The 18,458-nt window shown below is 43.4% G+C and overlaps 1 protein-coding gene across 1 annotated transcript in view; it reads left to right on the top strand.

The window, feature by feature from the left end:
- csmd3a (CUB and Sushi multiple domains 3a) overlaps window positions 1-18,458 on the top strand; it is a 631,117-nt gene that overhangs the window by 522,804 nt on the left and 89,855 nt on the right. Inside the window, exon 59 of the mRNA XM_060900611.1 lies at window positions 5,811-5,990. Coding sequence (XP_060756594.1) covers window positions 5,811-5,990 — 180 coding nt within the window. The remainder of the gene's footprint in view (window positions 1-5,810; window positions 5,991-18,458) is intronic.

Genomic DNA, 18,458 nt, shown 5'->3' on the forward strand with positions numbered 1-18,458 from the left:
TATTTCTCGCGTCAGAACAGCCAACTCTCCGTCTATGTATTAGGATGTCTATGGGCGGCAAAATGTAGGTTTTTTTTCCTGCCATGGAAGTGCACTTGTATACCGAGGAGGAAGCAATTTGCATTACAGCCGTGAATGAGGATTCAAAATGGCGGCTCGGCTCGGTTTTCCCTTTCGGGCGCTCTCGTTTTCTGTTAGAATTTGGTAAAGAAAAAAATAAATATATTATTTACCGGCGGCACGGTGGTGTAGTGGTTAGCGCTGTCGCCTCACAGCAAGAAGGTCCGGGTTCAAGCCCCGTGGCCGGCGAGGGCCTTTCTGTGCGGAGTTTGCATGGTGTCCACGTGGGTTTCCTCCGGGTGCTCCGGAGCACCCGGAGGAAACCCATGCGGACACGGGGAGAACATGCAAACTCCACACAGAAAGGCCCTCGCTGGCCACGGGGCTTGAACCCGGACCTTCTTGCTGTGAGGCGACAGCGCTAACCACTACACCACGATGCCGCCCTAGCCTGGAAATCTCATCTCATCTCATTATCTCTAGCCGCTTTATCCTTCTACAGGGTCGCAGGCAAGCTGGAGCCTATCCCAGCTGACTACGGGCGAAAGGCGGGGTACACCCTGGACAAGTCGCCAGGTCATCACAGGGCTGACACATAGACACAGACAACCATTCACACTCACATTCACACCTACGGTCAATTTAGAGTCACCAGTTAACCTAACCTGCATGTCTTTGGACTGTGGGGGAAACCGGAGCACCCGGAGGAAACCCACACGGACACGGGGAGAACATGCAAACTCCACACAGAAAGGCCCTCGCCGGCCACGGGGCTCGAACCCAGGACCTTCTTGCTGTGAGGCGACAGTGCTAACCACTACACCACCGTGCCGCCCAGCCTGGAAATCAATAAATTAAATAAAATCAACTCACATCTGTACAGTAATGACGGATGTGAACCTGAAAGATAGCGTCATCAGGAATTGTCCAATCGCAGCCTCAGATACACCAGATTGCGCATAACACAAGCACGTAAGTGCAAGCTCTCCTGGAACCCATACAGATGGCACTGCAGTGTGTGCAGTTTAAAAAACTGCTTTAAAATGAGGGGCTATCAGTGCACTTTGGGTGACTTTAAACCAGACTGAAATCACCCCGGCGGCACGGTGGTGTAGTGGTTAGCGCTATCGCCTCACAGCAAGAAGGTCCGGGTTCGAGCCCCGTGGCCGGCGAGGGCCTTTCTGTGCGGAGTTTGCATGTTCTCCCCGTGTCCGCGTGGGTTTCCTCCGGGTGCTCCGGTTTCCCCCACAGTCCAAAGACATGCAGGTTAGGTTAACTGGTGACTCTAAATTGAGCGTAGGTGTGAATGTGAGTGTGAATGGTTGTCTGTGTCTATGTGTCAGCCCTGTGATGACCTGGCGACTTGTCCAGGGTGTACCCCGCCTTTCGCCCGTAGTCAGCTGGGATAGGCTCCAGCTTGCCTGCGACCCTGTAGAAGGATAAAGCGGCTAGAGATAATGAGATGAGATGAGATATTATTTACCAGCTTAAGGTCGGTCCGTATGGTGAAATACCGTGACCTCGGCCTCCCAGCTGGTAAATAACATATATATAATTTACCAGCTGGGAGGTCCATATCGTGAAATACTGTGACTGAGGTCTTGAAAATACTGACCAAGGCCCTCTGTGCCGAGGTCAGTATTTAAGGCCGAGGTCACGGTATTTCACGATATGGACCCGCCTTAAGCTGGTAAATAATATATTTATTTTTTTCTTTACCAAATTCTAACAGAAAACGAGAGTGCCTGAAAGGGAAACCATATTTAGAACAAACCTGCTACAAGCTTGTTTTCAACTTTCTCCTGAAATGTTTTCTTTTATTTCGTCTTCCTCAGGGTAGTAAAACTCGCTTTCACTGTGAACACTGTCGTTATCGCTATCCATGCTGTAAAATTAATGCTATTATACTGAGAAATGCGAAAATAAATGTTGACAAAAAATTGCTACTATGTTTGTTGTTGTTGTGAACGAGTGAGTCGCCAAAGGTCCGTAACCAGAGTCCAGATCGTAGGATTCTGGACCGCTCGCGAGCCAATCAGAGCGCAGGATTTGATAGAAACCGGACCACGAAAAAAATTAAGTATATTATTGTACACAGCAAAATCTCCAGTGTTGAATTAACACCCAGAGTGTTGATTTAACACCCTACTGTGTTTATATGTGTCCAATTGGACACAAATAAACTCTGAAAGTGTTAATTCAACACTGGGGAATTTGCTGTGTACCTTTAAGGCTACAATGGCTTGTCATTGGGTCAGTACCTTCTAAGGTACTTATTTGTACCCTTTATATATGGCGTAGGAATATATATGTACCTTTTTGGCCCTAAAAAGGTACACATACTTACCTTGAGGACCAGTAATAAGCCCTAAGGGGTACAGTAGTGTAGCTTGTACCATAGGGTGTAGAAATGGACTCCTCCTGTAAACCTATTTTTAACAGTCTACTATCAGGTCAAAAATGAAAGTAAATACAATTAATAATGGTTGTTTTCATGCTAATGTGAGAAAACACACCATTAAAGCACAAGTCACACACTCAGAAAAAAATCAGTTGTCTTTTTTGTTGATATTTTTTTCTAAATTTGAACACAATATAAAGGTTAAACGGTTAAACCACTTACAACTGGTTTGATCAGAACTAACGACTCTATGCAGAACTCGGGTAATTGTGTGCTGCTTATTTTGCATGAGCTCTCTTTAATGAAAAGCAATTTATTGCTTGCTTTGCCCTGAATAATAGCTGGATGGCCTGACATGCGCGCTCAATCTTTGACCGATGCATAATGTAAGATTGATGTTGGCGTAGAGACAAAATAATGAAGAGCTTGGCCATGGTGAATTTCAATAGGCCACTTCACTGGCATTAGGACACCTCCCATGATGCAATGCACTTTGTTAGTAGATGAAGTGGAGAGATTAATGTGGGACGTGAGCTGGGGAGCGATAAAGTACGCGCACGTGTTTGCTAATGGATGCAGTTTGGCTACAAAACGCTCCATTACGGAGTCGTAGAAAGGGACAGGGTGCCCTCTTGTGCCCAGGAGGTCAACGATACTAATTATTTATCAAGAAAAGAAGAAGCAAAAAGCAGTTTGAAGGAAAAAGGGCTTGAAAGAACCGTAAAGGTGGAGATCTGAGAGTTTACATGAATTCTAGATAGAAAGCGGAAGCTTTGGACGTCCCCAGTAGTAATTAGTGTAGGCATCATTCGACTATCAGGGACTGAGAACTTCCACCCAAATGAAGCTGTATTTTCGGGTATTAATTATCGATCAGCATGCGGCCGTTTAGCTCCGTGTACACAAGCGGAGTTGCTTGTGAAGTCAGGCTGTGAGTGGGTTCAGTGAACAGATGGGTTCGTTAATGGCATGCTAATGAAAGTTTCATCTTACAAATATGTGAATAATGTGATGAGCCGGCACACAGGACATGATTAATAAACGAGCAAGGAGAATACAATCAGGTCATTAGAGGGAGGGAGGGAGGGAGGTGAGGAGAGGAGAGGAGAGGAGAGGAGAGGAGAGGAGTGACAGACAGACAGGAAAGAAAAAGAGAAGGAGAGAGAGAGAGAGACAGAAAGAGGAAGACACAAGGGCCAAGACAGCGTCAGATATGTCTGTGTAGTTGAATTCTCATGAACTTATCTGACCTTCATGAGCACACGAAGCCAGTAACAGTGAAATAGGATGAAAAGAATATTATGAGGTTTCTGTAGCTGAAGTTTTAGAATGTAGAAGGTGATGTCGAATGGCAATAAAGCAAGATACTCTTCTTCTTCTTCTTCTTCTTTCAGCTGTTCTTGTTAGGGGTCACGACAGCAGATAATGTCCCTCCATCTCCTCCTGTCCTCTGTATCTTTTTTTTGTCGCACCAACCGTCCTCATGTCCTTCTTCGCCACATCCATAAATCTCATAATAATCTCATGATAATACAGATAGAAATTATATTTTTGCTGATTTCTTGCAAAATTTAAAGCTAGACGGCCTTTCCAGTTCATAAAATCGGTGAAATTTAGTTCCCTCTGAAATGTGGTCATTGTGATATATGTTTATTTCTGTAATATCTCACAAAATATCAGGCCATTCTGTGGCTGGGAAGTTATTTAATTTGAAGGGATTAAAGCAAATAATGTGGAAAATGCATATTCATTACATCTGCAATAAGGTATCGAGAAATATTGGACTCATAAATCATATCATATCTCAAAAATCATATCTTGCTTTCCGTTACTGTAGTCGGTCTCTCCTGTTTCAAAGTTGTATCCCACAATGCCTTGCGTGAACAGGGAAAGCGCATCACATGAAGCATGACGTAGTATCTTGTATTGGGTCATGGTGAAGCAGGAAAAAATAGCGGAGAATTTAGGGCCACGTGGCCCTAAATTCATTAACTGTTCTTTTTTTTTTTAATAATAATAAAATTGGAAGTCTCTGATTTGAATTCAGTAGCTTACGGTCCACTAAACAAAAATAATCGGGTGTCGGGGAAAATTCTTTTTATGACCTACACTTGAAAAATCTGAAAGGCAGTCTACCTTTAAATCTTTATCGTGTTCCAAGTATCTATTGCCGCTTTTCCACTACCAACGCGGCTGAGTCGGGCTGAGCCGTGCCGTGCTGAGTTGGGCTGAGTCGAGCTGAGTGGGGCTGTTGGAGTTGCATTTCGACTACAACCGCACTGAACCGTGCTGGCTGGAAGTGGGTGGACACATTGGGTGGAGTTAGTGAAAGTGGGTGGACGTCACGTGATGTCGTTAGGCGGCGCAAACAGTGACATCAGTGACCTTTTAAGCGGTAGTCTCACGACCCGGATAGTAAACAATAAACATGGAGGACATGGAGTCGTTAGTGTTGCTGGTCTTGGTGCTGTGGCTTGTTGTCGCCGACAACGCCAACAGATACTGGCAAGAGCGTATAGATGAGGAGAGGCGCATAAGGCTTCAGAAATTCTCGTAATTCGTAATTCTTCTTCTTCCGGGTTTACGGTGTTTACAGATCCCAGCGTGCTCGCGGGGTGTGTGTTGGCATGTGAGGACACTCCTCCTCACCAATCAGTGCACAGGGGAGTGTCTGCTCACGCCCCTAGCCCCACTCGGCTCGGTTTGGCTCGCTTCAGCCCCACTCCAAAACCGTGCGAGTTTTGGGTGCTGAGTAGGGCTGAAGCGAGCTGAGTCGTGCTGCTCTGAGGTAGTCGAAACGCGAGCCGTGTCGGGCTGAAGTGAGCTGAAAAAGGGTAGTGGAAAAGGCCATATATCTGTATCTCTGTTCTGATTTGAATACAAAGTGGGCATGGTGTCAACTAGAAGAGGTTTAAGTGGGCCTCAGAAACAACACGAGCAATAAATAAATAAATAAATAAATAAAGCCCAGATGAAGAAATGTCAGCATGGTGTATGAATTCTGTCTCTGGCTTTCAGTTCCTCAACCTCAGCTACATCGCTTGAGTTTATAATTGAGCTCAACTTTATTTTATTTCAAGATTTTGCCCAATGTTTCATTTGTCCCAGGCTTTTTCAAAAACATAAACAAACTATTCACCTACTAGCCACAACAACCCAAGCTACAAAAAAGCTAAAAAGCCAAAACAGGTACTTTTCACACTTCTAACATATAACTAATAAGTATATCATTCTGGAAAAATCCGTCTGCTTACATTTTTATGGCAGGCACAATTAAATATATGTTCTTGTTAAACACTAATCCACCAGGAGGAATCCAGCTATGCTAACGGTTTTCCCTGTTCAACAGTGATAAGCTGTGGTGATCCAGGCATCCCGGCCAATGGGCTGCGCTTCGGCGAGGCCTTCACCGTTGGCCAGAACGTCACCTACGCATGCCAGCCAGGGTTCCTGATGGAGAACTCCAGCATCAGCATCCAAACCTGCACCCATAATGGAACCTGGAGTGGCACCTTACCCACCTGCCAAGGTAGGCTCTTTAAACTGGTTCCATTTTAGATCTAATTTTATATATATATTTTTGGAAATGTATAAATAAATAAAGACTTCCTAATCACAAATAGTGCCATAATTCATTTAGTGGATTATAAATCTGTATTCTAACCGCAAATACAGTTAATGGACAAGCACTTTGAAATTAAATGACTTTCATTTATCGAAAAAAAGACAGGAAAATATGTTAATTTGATGCCCAAGGACTTTCGCATCGCTACATCTGAAATAAAGTGTACGTATAATACCTATATATAGTACGTATAATCTGACACATGTATATTTGTGGCAGCACGGTGGTGTAGTGGTTAGCACGGTCGCCTCACAGCAAGAAGGTTCCGGGTTCGAACCCAGCAGCTGGCGAGGGCCTTTCTGTGTGGAGTTTGCATGTTCTCCCCGTGTCTGTGTGGGTTTCCTCCGGGTGCTCCGGTTTCCCCCACAGTCCAAAGACATGCAGGTTAGGTTAACGTGGGGCGACCTTGGGCTGAAGTGCCCTTGAGCAAGGTACCGAACCCCTGACTGCTCCCCGGGTGCTCTGGGTGCGTGTGTTCACTGCTTCAGATGGGTTAAATGCAGAGGATGAATTTCACTGTGCTTGAAGTGTGCATGTGACAAATAAAGGTTTCTTCTTCATATTCCTGTATTCATTTAAAGGTGCCGACTGCAAAGTCATCTGAATTTTTTTTTTTTATTGTGCATGCCATTTTCCTCTGTCTCGCAAGAACAATATCATGTGGACGAACAAGATGTGATCATTTTGATGTCCTGAGGGTCGCTTTTCTCCGTTTTGGAACCGTTTTCCTCCCTCTTGAGGTAAACAGTACGGCCCTATGGAAACAGGAAACAGCTGAACGTGAGGAGCTTTAACTAATTAGCATAATTATGGAACTGCGTCACACCAAGATGGCGACGCGTGTGACTCTGCATCGACCTCTGAGAGTTTTCAGTCATTTCTGGTTGACATTTGCGAACAGATCCGTGAAACCAAAGCCGAGTATATCTCTTCTCTGTTCCTGTTTTTGTGTTCTCGTTTCTTTCTCTGTAAGATCAAAACATTAGGTGTTTAACTCCATCATCAACTCGCTACCATGGAGTCAAGCCCGTGCTTTCGAAGGCTAAGATAGCTAAGCGCTAGCTAGAATGATTTAGTTATCTATCCAGAAAAATGACACGTCATCGAACCTTGCTCTATCTTGCAGTTCCGCTCACTAGGCAGGCTTTCCTTTTCTTTCCTGTTGGCAGGAGAGCCGAGTCTGCTACGTTTGCCCATGCTGACTTGTTTTGGTTAAAAATAGGTCAGACACGCCCCATGGTGGTCACGTGATATTGTTGCTCGCTTTCTTTGGCGATCTCCGGAATCATAAAACGCGGGATGCTTTTTATCTCGGCAAAACATTTACACACAGGATACACAGTGTGTGTGTGCAACAGGAAACATCTCGAAACTCTAGCAGCAATAGAAATAGAACATTTTGCCCAGAATTCAACTTTGTAGTTTGTCTCTATGGTTAATTTAGAATATGTGGAAGGAGTCTCCAGTGTCAGAGGTTTATAAGTCAAAAATAAACCTGCAGCTTTGTTTTCATATGTAGGAAAGTCTGCTGGTGTTCTTTAATTCCCCTCAGCATGCCTCATGCCTTCTGGTGCATAGCACAGATTCCAGAATTTGGTCTCTTTCCATGTGTGTTTTTGGTTTCACAGTAGTTGTCAATGTAATTAGAAATGGATAAATAATACTGTCATTATTTAATTCATAAAAGTTAGCATTGGCAAATTGTTTTGGTATCCGAGTCATAAAACCCTTCAGCACATTGCTGTTACTGGAAATCATCCTTACTGATGTTCGAAGTTAGTCTGGCTAACGCGACTTCAAAGCTCTACGAGCTATTGGTCTGGCCAAGATATTCAGCCCAACCGTTTCCCAGAGCCCGTGGTTGACCCGCCTCCCTGAAATGCCTCAGTTTGCTACTGGTCGAGGCCAGAAAAGGCTGTGACGAAGCTTAAACCAATCACGTCACTCTTTCCGCTGACGTATGTGACGCGACGATAGGATTCTCGCTGAGCCCCATTGATTTGGCTACTAGCGGGGCTAACTGGTAGAGTAAACTCTTACCGAAGCCGGTCGGGAGCAAGGCGAAAACGTCCTTCCTTTCAATAAATACCTCCAGGGCTGCTCTTTGCTCCGTTTTCAATGAGAACTTCCCGTTGAATGCTTTCAATACAGCATGATTCTGTAAACAATCTATATCTTCCAGTTGCAGTTCTACTACGTCACTGCCTTGAACACGCCTCTACCCAGGACCGTTGGAGATGCTCAAAGTTGATTGGCTCCCGATTTTTCCAGAGCTTGGAAGAGCTGGAGATAGCTTGCCTGGCCAGACTAAGCTCGCAACAGGCCCTCGTGTTGCGTCACGCTTAGGATGGGCGGGCCCAGGCTAGTTCGAAGTAGTCAGTCAAAGTGATTGGACCTTTGTTAAAATCTGATCTGAGAGGCTTCCTGCGATGTTTTACCTTCGGAGAAGCAGTGAAAAGTTGTCTTCACTGAATAATACTCAACTCTACAGTGTCTTGTTTGCATGGCTGTGGTGCACTGGGTTTTCCAGAGTTGTGCTTCTGCTCTTTGCCTGCTCGGAATTGTGATTCTGAGGGATTTCAGTAACGCTGCGCGACCTGAAACCCGGACGCTTGCCACTCTGTAGAGCTGCCAAGACAGCTGGGATTGAAAAGCAGGTCATTGTTTCAGAGGAGAGAAGCTCAGAAAATCATCAAACAGCAAGACTTATTCGCGGCTTCTTTTTCAGACAGAGGAAGCTTCATGAATAAATAAAAGAAGCTCCACTGTCTGTCTTCTCCAAACCCTTGCATAGCGAAGTGACCACTGATTTCCCGTGGCCTTCAGTAACGGCACATATCCAAACACATCAGCCCTCGGAATCATCTGAGCCATTCACCTTTCACTCACTACATCTCTGGGATGCATCAAAAATTTGCTTCTTCACTCCTCCACACTAGTCCTTCATACAAAAAACTCTGACAAGCAACTTAACCCGTATTTTCTCAGGTCAGGCTATGAAACATACTCTTCTGCATTTCATTCATCATTAAATTTCTTATTTTTGTCCTCGTCTTTTTTAGCATTTTGTCTCTGTTTTGGATTGTGGGATGTTTGTCCCTTCAAATTGAAATCCTCGTCTCAGCATTTTGTGATTTGAAAGGTAATTTTCTCCATCATATGGAGGAAATAAGTGTTATAAATGGCCAGTCTCTGTAAACAGGAAACAAAAAAAATTTAATTTTATTCCCCATCACATTCCCTCCATCTTTTATTTACACTTCCATCTGTGCACACACACCTGCCAACAGAAGCAGCCCCAAGCACTGGAGTGTGTTTTGGGGCTTTATGACTGTAAATATTGTTTGACTAGATCAACTGAGATCAAGACCAAACGTATATTAAAGTTCTTGAGTGGTGCAGCTGCTAAAGACTTATTTCTACTCTTACCTAGCCTGGCTAACGTGACTTCAAAGCTCTCCGAGCATTTCGTCTGGCCAAGCTATTAAGCCAAACCGTTTCCCAGAGCCCGTGGTTGACCCGCCTCCCTGAAATGCCTCAGTTTGCTACTGGTCGAAGCCAGAAAAGGCTGTGACGAAGCTTAAACCAATCACATCACTCTTTCCTCTGACGTATGTGACGCGACGGGGCTAACTGGTAGATTAAACTCTTACCGAAGCCGGTCGGGAGCAAGGCGAAAACGTCCTTCCTTTCAATAAATACCTCCAGGGCTGCTCTTTGCTCCGTTTTCAATGAGAACTTCCCATTGAATGCTTTCAATACAGCATCTATGCGTAATAGATGCGGAAGCGTGAATGAAGCGCTTCCGGCATAGATTCTGTAAACAATCTATGGCTTCCGGTCGCAGTTCTACTACGTCACTGCCTTGAACACGCCTCTACCCAGGGCTGTTGGAGATGCTCAAAGTTGATTGGTTCCTGATTTTTCGGGAGCTTGGAAATGCTGTAGATAGCCTGCCTGGCCAGACTAAGCTCGGAACAGGCCCTCGTGTTGCATCACGCTTAGGATGGGCGGGCCCAGGCTAACTCTTACCCATGTTCAGGAGTCCAAATAATTCTCAGCACCAACAGTGAGTCAAAATCACATCAAGCAATCAAGAAGCTTGTCCACTTGCAAGCACATGAATGTTCCTGCTATCCAACAAAAGCTCGCATCCCACAGACACAGAATCTATCCATCCAGCCATCTAGTCCCTGCTCTCTGAGTAGAAAGAAGGCCTTTGTTTCTCTGTTAGTTAGCGTAAGCCACCCAATCCCACACCCATCCATTCATCCAACCATGCATCTATTTATCCCTCTATTCATCCATGAAACATCCTAGTATCCACCTGTCCATTCTGGGATCCACATATCCAAGCAATTTCATCTATCTGTCTATTTAAGCATCCTTCCTTCGATCCATCCATCCAACCAGTCCCTACTCTCTGATTCAAAATGAGTGCTTCGTTTCTCTTAGATCATGCATCCCACTCATTCATCCATCCAATCATGTGTACTCCATCCATCAACCCATTCATTCAAGCATCCTTCCATCCATATATTTCATGCTCTCTGACTAGGAAATTGGACTTTGTTTTTCTGTTGGTTGGTGTAACCCACACATCCATCCATCCATCCATCCATCCATCCATCCATCCATCCATTTCCTCCTCTCTACTGAAAATGGCAGCTTTTTTCTCTATTAGATAGTGTAACCCACTCATTCATCCATCCAATCATGTGTACACCATCCATCAGTCTATCTATTCAAGTATTCTTCCACCCATCCATCCAGTCCCTACTCTCTGATTCAAAAGGAGTGCTTTGTTTCTCTGTTAGATAGTGTGTCCCACTCATTCATCCATCCAATCATGTCTACTCCATCCATCAACCCATCCATTCATCCATCTACACTACCGTTCAAAAGTTTGGGGTCACTTTGAAATGTCCTTATTTTTGAAAGAAAAGCACTGTTCTTTTCAATGAAGCTCACTTTAAACTAATCAGAAATCCACTCTATACATTGCTAATGTGGTAAATGACTATTCTAGCTGCAAATGTCTGGTTTTTGGTGCAATATCTCCATAGGTGTATAGAGGCCCATTTCCAGCAACTCTCACTCCAGTGTTCTAATGGTACAATGTGTTTGCTCATTGCCTCAGAAGGCTAATGGATGATTAGAAAACCCTTGTACAATCATGTTAGCACAGCTGAAAACAGTTGAGCTCTTTAGAGAAGCTATAAAACTGACCTTCCTTTGAGCAGATTGAGTTTCTGGAGCATCACATTTGTGGGGTCGATTAAATGCTCAAAATGGCCAGAAAAATGTCTTGACTATATTTTCTATTCATTTTACAACTTATGGTGGTAAATAAAAGTGTGACTTTTCATGGAAAACACAAAATTGTCTGGGTGACCCCAAACTTTTGAATGGTAGTGTATATATTCCATGCTGTCTGAGTAGGAAATTGGACTTTGTTTTTCTGTTGGTCGGTGTAATCCACACGTCCATCCATCCATCCATCCATTCATCCATCCATCCATCCATCCATCCCCTACTCTCTACTGAAGAGGACAGCTTTTTTCTCTATTAGATAGTGCAGTCCACTCATTCAGCCATGCAATTATGTGTACATCATCCATCAATCTATTTGTTCAAGTATTCTTCCACCCATCCATCCATCTACCAGTTTACCCATCCATCTATCCCTCCAGTTCCTACTCTCTGATTCAAAAAGAGTGTTTTGTTTCTCTATTAGATAGTGTATCCCACTCATTCATCCATCCAATCATGTGTACTCCATCCAGCAACCCATCCATTCAAGCATCCTTCCATCCATCCATCCATCTATCTACCAATTTACCCATCCATCCATCCAGTTCCTACTCTCTGATTCAAAAGGAGTACCTTATTTCTCTATTAGATAGTGTAACCCACTCATTCATCCATCCAATCATGTCTACTCCATCCAGCAACCCATCCGTTCAAGCATCCTTCCACCCACCCACCCACCCATCCATCCATCCATCCATCCATCCATATATTCCCTGCTCTCTGACTAGGAAATTGGACTTTGTTCTCCTGTTGGTTGGTGTAACCCACACAGCTATCCATCAATCCATCCATCCATTCCCTACTCTCTATTGAAAAGGACAGCTTTTTTCTCTATTAGATAGTGTAATCCACTCATTCACTCATCCAATCATGTGTATGCTATCCATCAATCCATCTATTCAAGTTTTCTTCCATCCATCCATCCATCCATCCATCCATCCATCCATCCATCCATCCATCTATTCCCTGCTCTCTGACTCAGAAATTGGGCTTTGTTTTTCTGTTGGTTGGTGTAACCAACACATCCATCCATTTATGCATCCATTTATCATCCATTCATCTATCCACCCCCCCACATTTGAACATGTTCTCCTTTTGTCAGGCCATTATTTCAAAATTGAAAAATCAAAAGTTTACTTTCTGGATTTTTCTTGATGTGTTTGTTAAAATTAGACTAATTCTAGATCATAATCATAAATCATGTGCATGACTGGAGTCTTCCACAAGGCCAGGCTGATATATTGCAGACATTGCTAAAGCTTTCAAGCTAATTGACACCTGTGAGTATTAACAATAGCCATGTTTGTTGTTTACATTCATTATGATAATGTTGGGTGATGTGAATGAGACCCGAAGTAGTTAGATATAACGACACGTTACACTCCCTCCCTGAATGCTCTCCCTCATGTACTCATCCTCCAGCAGTAGTCAGGCAGTGCATGTTCATGTGTTTTGTAGGAGTGGTTTTGGAGGGAGGGCTGATGGGACAAGGTGGTACTTTTCTGTTGGATACTTTCAAAATCTACCTTACTCTTGTTGGTTTCTCCAAAATTACCTGCCATGCCTTTAAAATGATGTATAAATATGACTGAAGTATGTTGGAAAAACATCATTATACATTTCAAGATCTGAAGAACGAGTCAGTGGAATTTACAGTGCTTTATTCCATGCTCCAAAGTGGGTCTAGCAGAAGTGACTGCTTCTTCAGAAACTTCAGAAACCGTGCAGCAAAAAGAGATGCATTTTTTAGGATCGTGTTTGAAAAAATTTAGAGTACTTCATTCCAAACAGTCTCCACTTGTCTCTGACATGAGGCTTGATTGTCCATGAACCCACAAACCAACATTGTTTCATGCCTCGATCTGAAAAGTGGTCTTTTGAGAGGTGTGATACTGAAATAAACAGAATTGGTATGTTACGCATGACTCAACTCCCTCTGTCGTTTCCCTGCCTCAAATATTGAGAAGACTGTAATGGCTAATAAATTTGTCGGCTAAGAAAAGGGCAAGAATTTCCAGGGGAATGTAATTGACATCAGACTCGGCGGCAGCGAGAGCTCTGTTTGCTGCTTGTAAGATTGTATCGTCTTATTAATATGCGAATAAAGGCACGTTGTGAATAAACTCGGCTGCATATTTGAATGCAGGAGTATTTGTTTAGCCATTTATCAGCCCTGGTAATCATATTAGACACTAAAATGACCTGCACAGGCATAAAGACTGCTGATTTGTTTCAAAATGGCGTATTGTAATGTTTTCTTTCAGAGTCTGTTCAAAGTGAAAGTCGCACAAAGGTTGCATTCATAAATTGTTCTAATTGCTTGTAAGGCTTGTAGTTTGGTAACAATGCCTGGGATGCATTTTTATAAAATCTAACAATCTCTCAGAAACCTGCGTTTAAAATAAAGTGTCAGAACGACAAAATTATTGGCACCCCAGCCAGAAATATATTCAAAATTCGTTGTAACCATGTCATTCAAGGGCTTTCTCCATCTTTGAACTCCAGAGATCACCTGTGAGCTAATGTAAAGTGGGGGCTAACATGCAAGAATCTAAAAATATAAAGCAGCTTAAAATGTTTTGTATTAATGAGTGTTCATGATCCTCGTATATTATAGGAAGATGCTTGTTTCTCATATTTTCCTAGAGGGTCATTTTAATATCAGAGATTAATTGTAGGGGTGCCAATAATTCTGAAACCAGAAAAAAATACACTATTTTAAATATTGTTTTAAAACAGTGTACCGTGAGTTGGCCTAGTGGTTAGCGTGTCCGCCTTTCGACCGGGAGATTGCGGGTTCTACTTGCGGTCGGGTCATACCAAAGACCACCATAAAAATGGTACCTACTACTGTCTGGCAAGGCATGCTGCAATACAGATGTGAGTAGGGAAGTCAAACTCTCGCGGTTACCAAAGGCCTAGCCCCCACTGTAACCCTAGTTGTATAGGCGAGAGGCTGAGGGCTATCGAAACAGAGATCGGCGCCACACCCATACACCTTAAAGAGCTGGTTAGTACTGGGACAGGAGACTGCCTGGGAAGACCAGATTCTGGCATGAGAGGGAGTTTGACTTTAAAACAGTATATCTGTACAGTGTTGCTATACACATATTTTCAAGTAGTGTGCCAATATTTATGGAATTGACCAGGTGCCTTCGTGGACATGCAGTGACAGTCAATTCCACTGAAGACATTTGTTTCTAATTTGACGAACAGTACCAAAAAGACATCAAGAAATCAATTTTTGCACTTCTCTGGAGCTTTATAAGTAGCTTAATAAGGTGTTATACGAGTTTATAACCTAATGTCATGTTCAAGGTGACGGTCAAATTTATTTCTAATACCAAAGAGAAGAGGTGTGTCTTCAGGAGCATCTTAAAAGGTTCTAAAGCCTGAGCATTTCTTATTTGAAAAGATAGCTGCTCCAGAGATTAGCTGTAGCCACTGCAAAGGCTCAATCATGTCTATTTTTGTGTCTGGATCTCAGAACGTCCATCTGATTAGTTGACCTCAGTGCTCTAACTGGGGTATGAAGATGCAGGAGTTCAGCTAGATAAGGTGCCACCAGCCTATTTAGCACCTTAAAAACAAGCAATAACATACAATGCAAAGAAAACCAGGCCCAAAATGGAGCCCTGAGGAACCCCGTAAGTAAACAGAACTACAGTTGAGGAAAACTCACCAAAGTGAGCTGGGAAACTTCAATCTGATAGATATGACTCAAACCATTTGAGGACAGAATAGTCAAGTTTCCTGAATCAAGATCATTAAATCTCCCAAAAGCGTTAGGGGTCGTGGAGGTGTGGTGAGATAAGGATCCACAAGCAGAACACAGACAATAATCAAATAAATAGAAAGATTTAATCCAGGGAAAAGGGCATGGCACAAGGGTAAACAAACGGGACAAAAACAAATGGCAAAAATAATCCAGATAAGAGACAGAAAACTAGACAAAAACACAAAACAGGCAAGGACAAAAATGCTAGGGCAAAAAAACAAAAACAAGAGAAAAACCCCGAGTGCAAAAACCACGAAATAGAAAAATGAGCTTGAGCAAACAACCATGAAACATAACAGCGGCACAGAAACGGCTAGAAGCAAAGCGAGAAGTTCTGGCAAAGTTCCTGTCTGAGAACGGCGTTTTTATAACAGCAGAGAAAACCAGGAAGTGAATGCAGGCATGAAGGAATTCCCGTTCCGGATTCGGATTGGCACTGGCGTGAGAGATCCGTAACCTCCGGAGTGGACGTCCGGAGCGGAGCATGACAAAAAGAGCTGCTTTTAATGCTGTGACATGGTTTAAAGCCAGACTGAATCTTTTCATAAATGATCTAAAAATGTGTGCAATGGAATAAGAACTACTTTCTCCAAAACCTTAAACAGAAAAGGCGGCGTGGAAATTGACCTGGAGTTAAAGAGGACAAAAGGGTCCAGATCAAAATTGCATCCAGAATTACACTGAAATATCTTCTTCCAGTGAAAAACTGTATATTTCTCTAACAGTGTCGCAATTTCATCTCCCTTGCTTTGCTGTTTCTATGACAACACCGTGTTGTGTCCAAAACCACACCTTGCTCAGGATGTACACTCACTGGTCACTTTATTAGGAACACCCAGACACCTGCTGCAGCAGCAAAAATTCTCTAACAGTGACCGGATGTTTATGGGTTCAAATCCCAGGAGAAAGTGACTCAATTATTGGCAAGGAAACAAAGGACAGATTCTGCAACAGGCTAAAGTGTTGTGATAATATGCTACTGTTAGGGTTTTGCTGGGACTCGAACCTGGTTCGCTGGTGTGATAATCCAGCAAACCCCCACTAGGCCACCAGGGGGATGACTCAAATGCAGAGGCGTGAGGCGGAAGTAGAAAAAGTATCAAAAGGTTTATTTACAATATATATACAGTCCAAAAGAAATAATCCAAAAACGCTCAGAAGATGAAGGGAAAAATAAATATCCAAAAGTACAAAAGTCAAAACAAAAGCCAAAAAAACAGAAAAGAAAAGGCAAAAATACCAACGCTCAGAAGATCCAAAAAACCAGTAAATACTAGGTCCAAAAAGTCCAAACAAAGAAAAGCAAAGCGCAAAACCAAAAAGACAAAGGCAAGGAACACGGTACAGAGGAAACTGGAGCTAAACATAACAGCACAAAGACTCTGTGACAAGAGGCTTGAACTCAGGGGTATAAATACACAAACTAATTAAGGACAGGGCGGGGCAGGAAACAGGCAATAAGACAAAAACAAAACACAGAACACAGTGGTGACCTCTAGAGGCCAAAACAAACATGACCAGAAAAGGAAATAACAGCGGCCTCTAGAGGCCAAAACAGTCCCAGTCCTAACAGCTACAAGTAAAGAACTCTCACCAGCCACTTTATTAGGTACGCCCATCCATCCACCTGCAGTTGTATGCGGTTCTGTAATCAGCCGGTCCCTTGACGGCAGCACGATGCATCAAATCACGCAGATACAAATCAAGAGTTTCAGTTACTGTTCACGATGTTCAAACATCAGAATGGGAAAAATTGTGAGCTCAGAGTGAAGTGTGACTTTCTTTCACTGTTGGTTTGAGCCAGATGAGTATTTTTGGTTTGAGTATTTCAGAAACTGCTGATCTCCTCCTGGGCTTTTCACACACAACAGTCTGTAGAGTTTACACAGAATGGTGCGCAAACCAAAAAACATTGAATTGAGTGAGCAGTGACAGTTCTGCGGGGGGAAATAAACGCCTTGTTGCTAAGAAAGGTCGGAGGAAAATGGACCGATTGGTTTGAGTGTTTTTGCCAGGAAGGATATAGCGATTCATAGCAACTCTTTACAACCGTGGTGAGCAGAAAAGCATCTCAGCATGCAACAGCAGAACAGAAGAACACATCGGGTTCCGCGACTGCAGCCAAGAACAGGGATCTGAGAATCAAGAACAAGTTCCTATTAAAGTAGTTCACAGTTTTCCGAGTTTGTTCAACATCATAGTGAAGAAATTTTCAGTGCACTGTATCGTACAATCCCACAATACGGTGCAATAGGTTCCTGTCCCTTTGATCTTTTGCATGCACAGTTCATCTGTTTGTTTCGAGACAATTATCCACAGATATACAGATCCACAAATGTGGCCTTGATGGAAATCAAACCGAAAGACAACATTTGGCATCCAGCTCATCGCAGTACAGCTGGTCCAATTTCCCGGAATGATAGCGCAAAGCAAACTGCCGTAGCGTGGACTTGTGATGGTGTGTAATATTCGCAAGCTTCACAGGATTGTGTTGTGAAGTGAACAGCTTTCGTCTCCCACTCGCTTTAACCTCAAGCTGTAGAGTGATCCCGGGTTCAAGTTCAAGCAGTGCTTCATTGATGTTGATGAAAATCATTTAATTATATAAGACAATTGAATTAACTGTAATAAATAGCGAGGCTGTTTGTATATTGGATTGGATCATCATGAGAAACAGAGTTCAGTGATGTTAACTGACAGTCCTGCACTTCCTTTAGGGAATGAAGGCCAAGCCCTCTTTCGATTTCTCTTATTTACTGCTAGGAATTGAGGAATTCTTTATTCTGATTGGTTAAAAGGTATGGATTAATTGATAACGCTTGGAAACCTTTTTTTTTTTTCCTTCTTGTCTCGCTTTGTCTCAGTATTTGTTGTTTTTTTTTTTAATAGGCTCTCAGCTTGGCAGCACGGTGGTGTAGTGGTTAGCGCTGTCGCCTCACAGCAAGAAGGTCCGGGTTCGAGCCCCGTGGCCGGCGAGGGCCTTTCTGTGCGGAGTTTGCATGTTGTCCGCGTGGGTTTCTTCCGGGTGCTCCGGTTTCCCCCACAGTCCAAAGACATGCAGGTTAGGTTAACTGGTGACTCTAAATTGAGCGTAGGTGTGAATGTGAGTGTGAATGGTTGTCTGTGTCTATGTGTCAGCCCTGTGATGACCTGGCGACTTGTCCAGGGTGTACCCCGCCTTTCACCCGTAGTCAGCTGGGATAGGCTCCAGCTTGCCTGCGACCCTGTAGAACAGGATAAAGCGGCTACAGATAATGAGATGAGATGAGGCTCTCAGCTTT

The sequence above is a fragment of the Neoarius graeffei genome, chromosome 19, assembly GCF_027579695.1.
Source record: "Neoarius graeffei isolate fNeoGra1 chromosome 19, fNeoGra1.pri, whole genome shotgun sequence".
NCBI classification, from domain to species: Eukaryota; Metazoa; Chordata; class Actinopteri; order Siluriformes; family Ariidae; genus Neoarius; species Neoarius graeffei.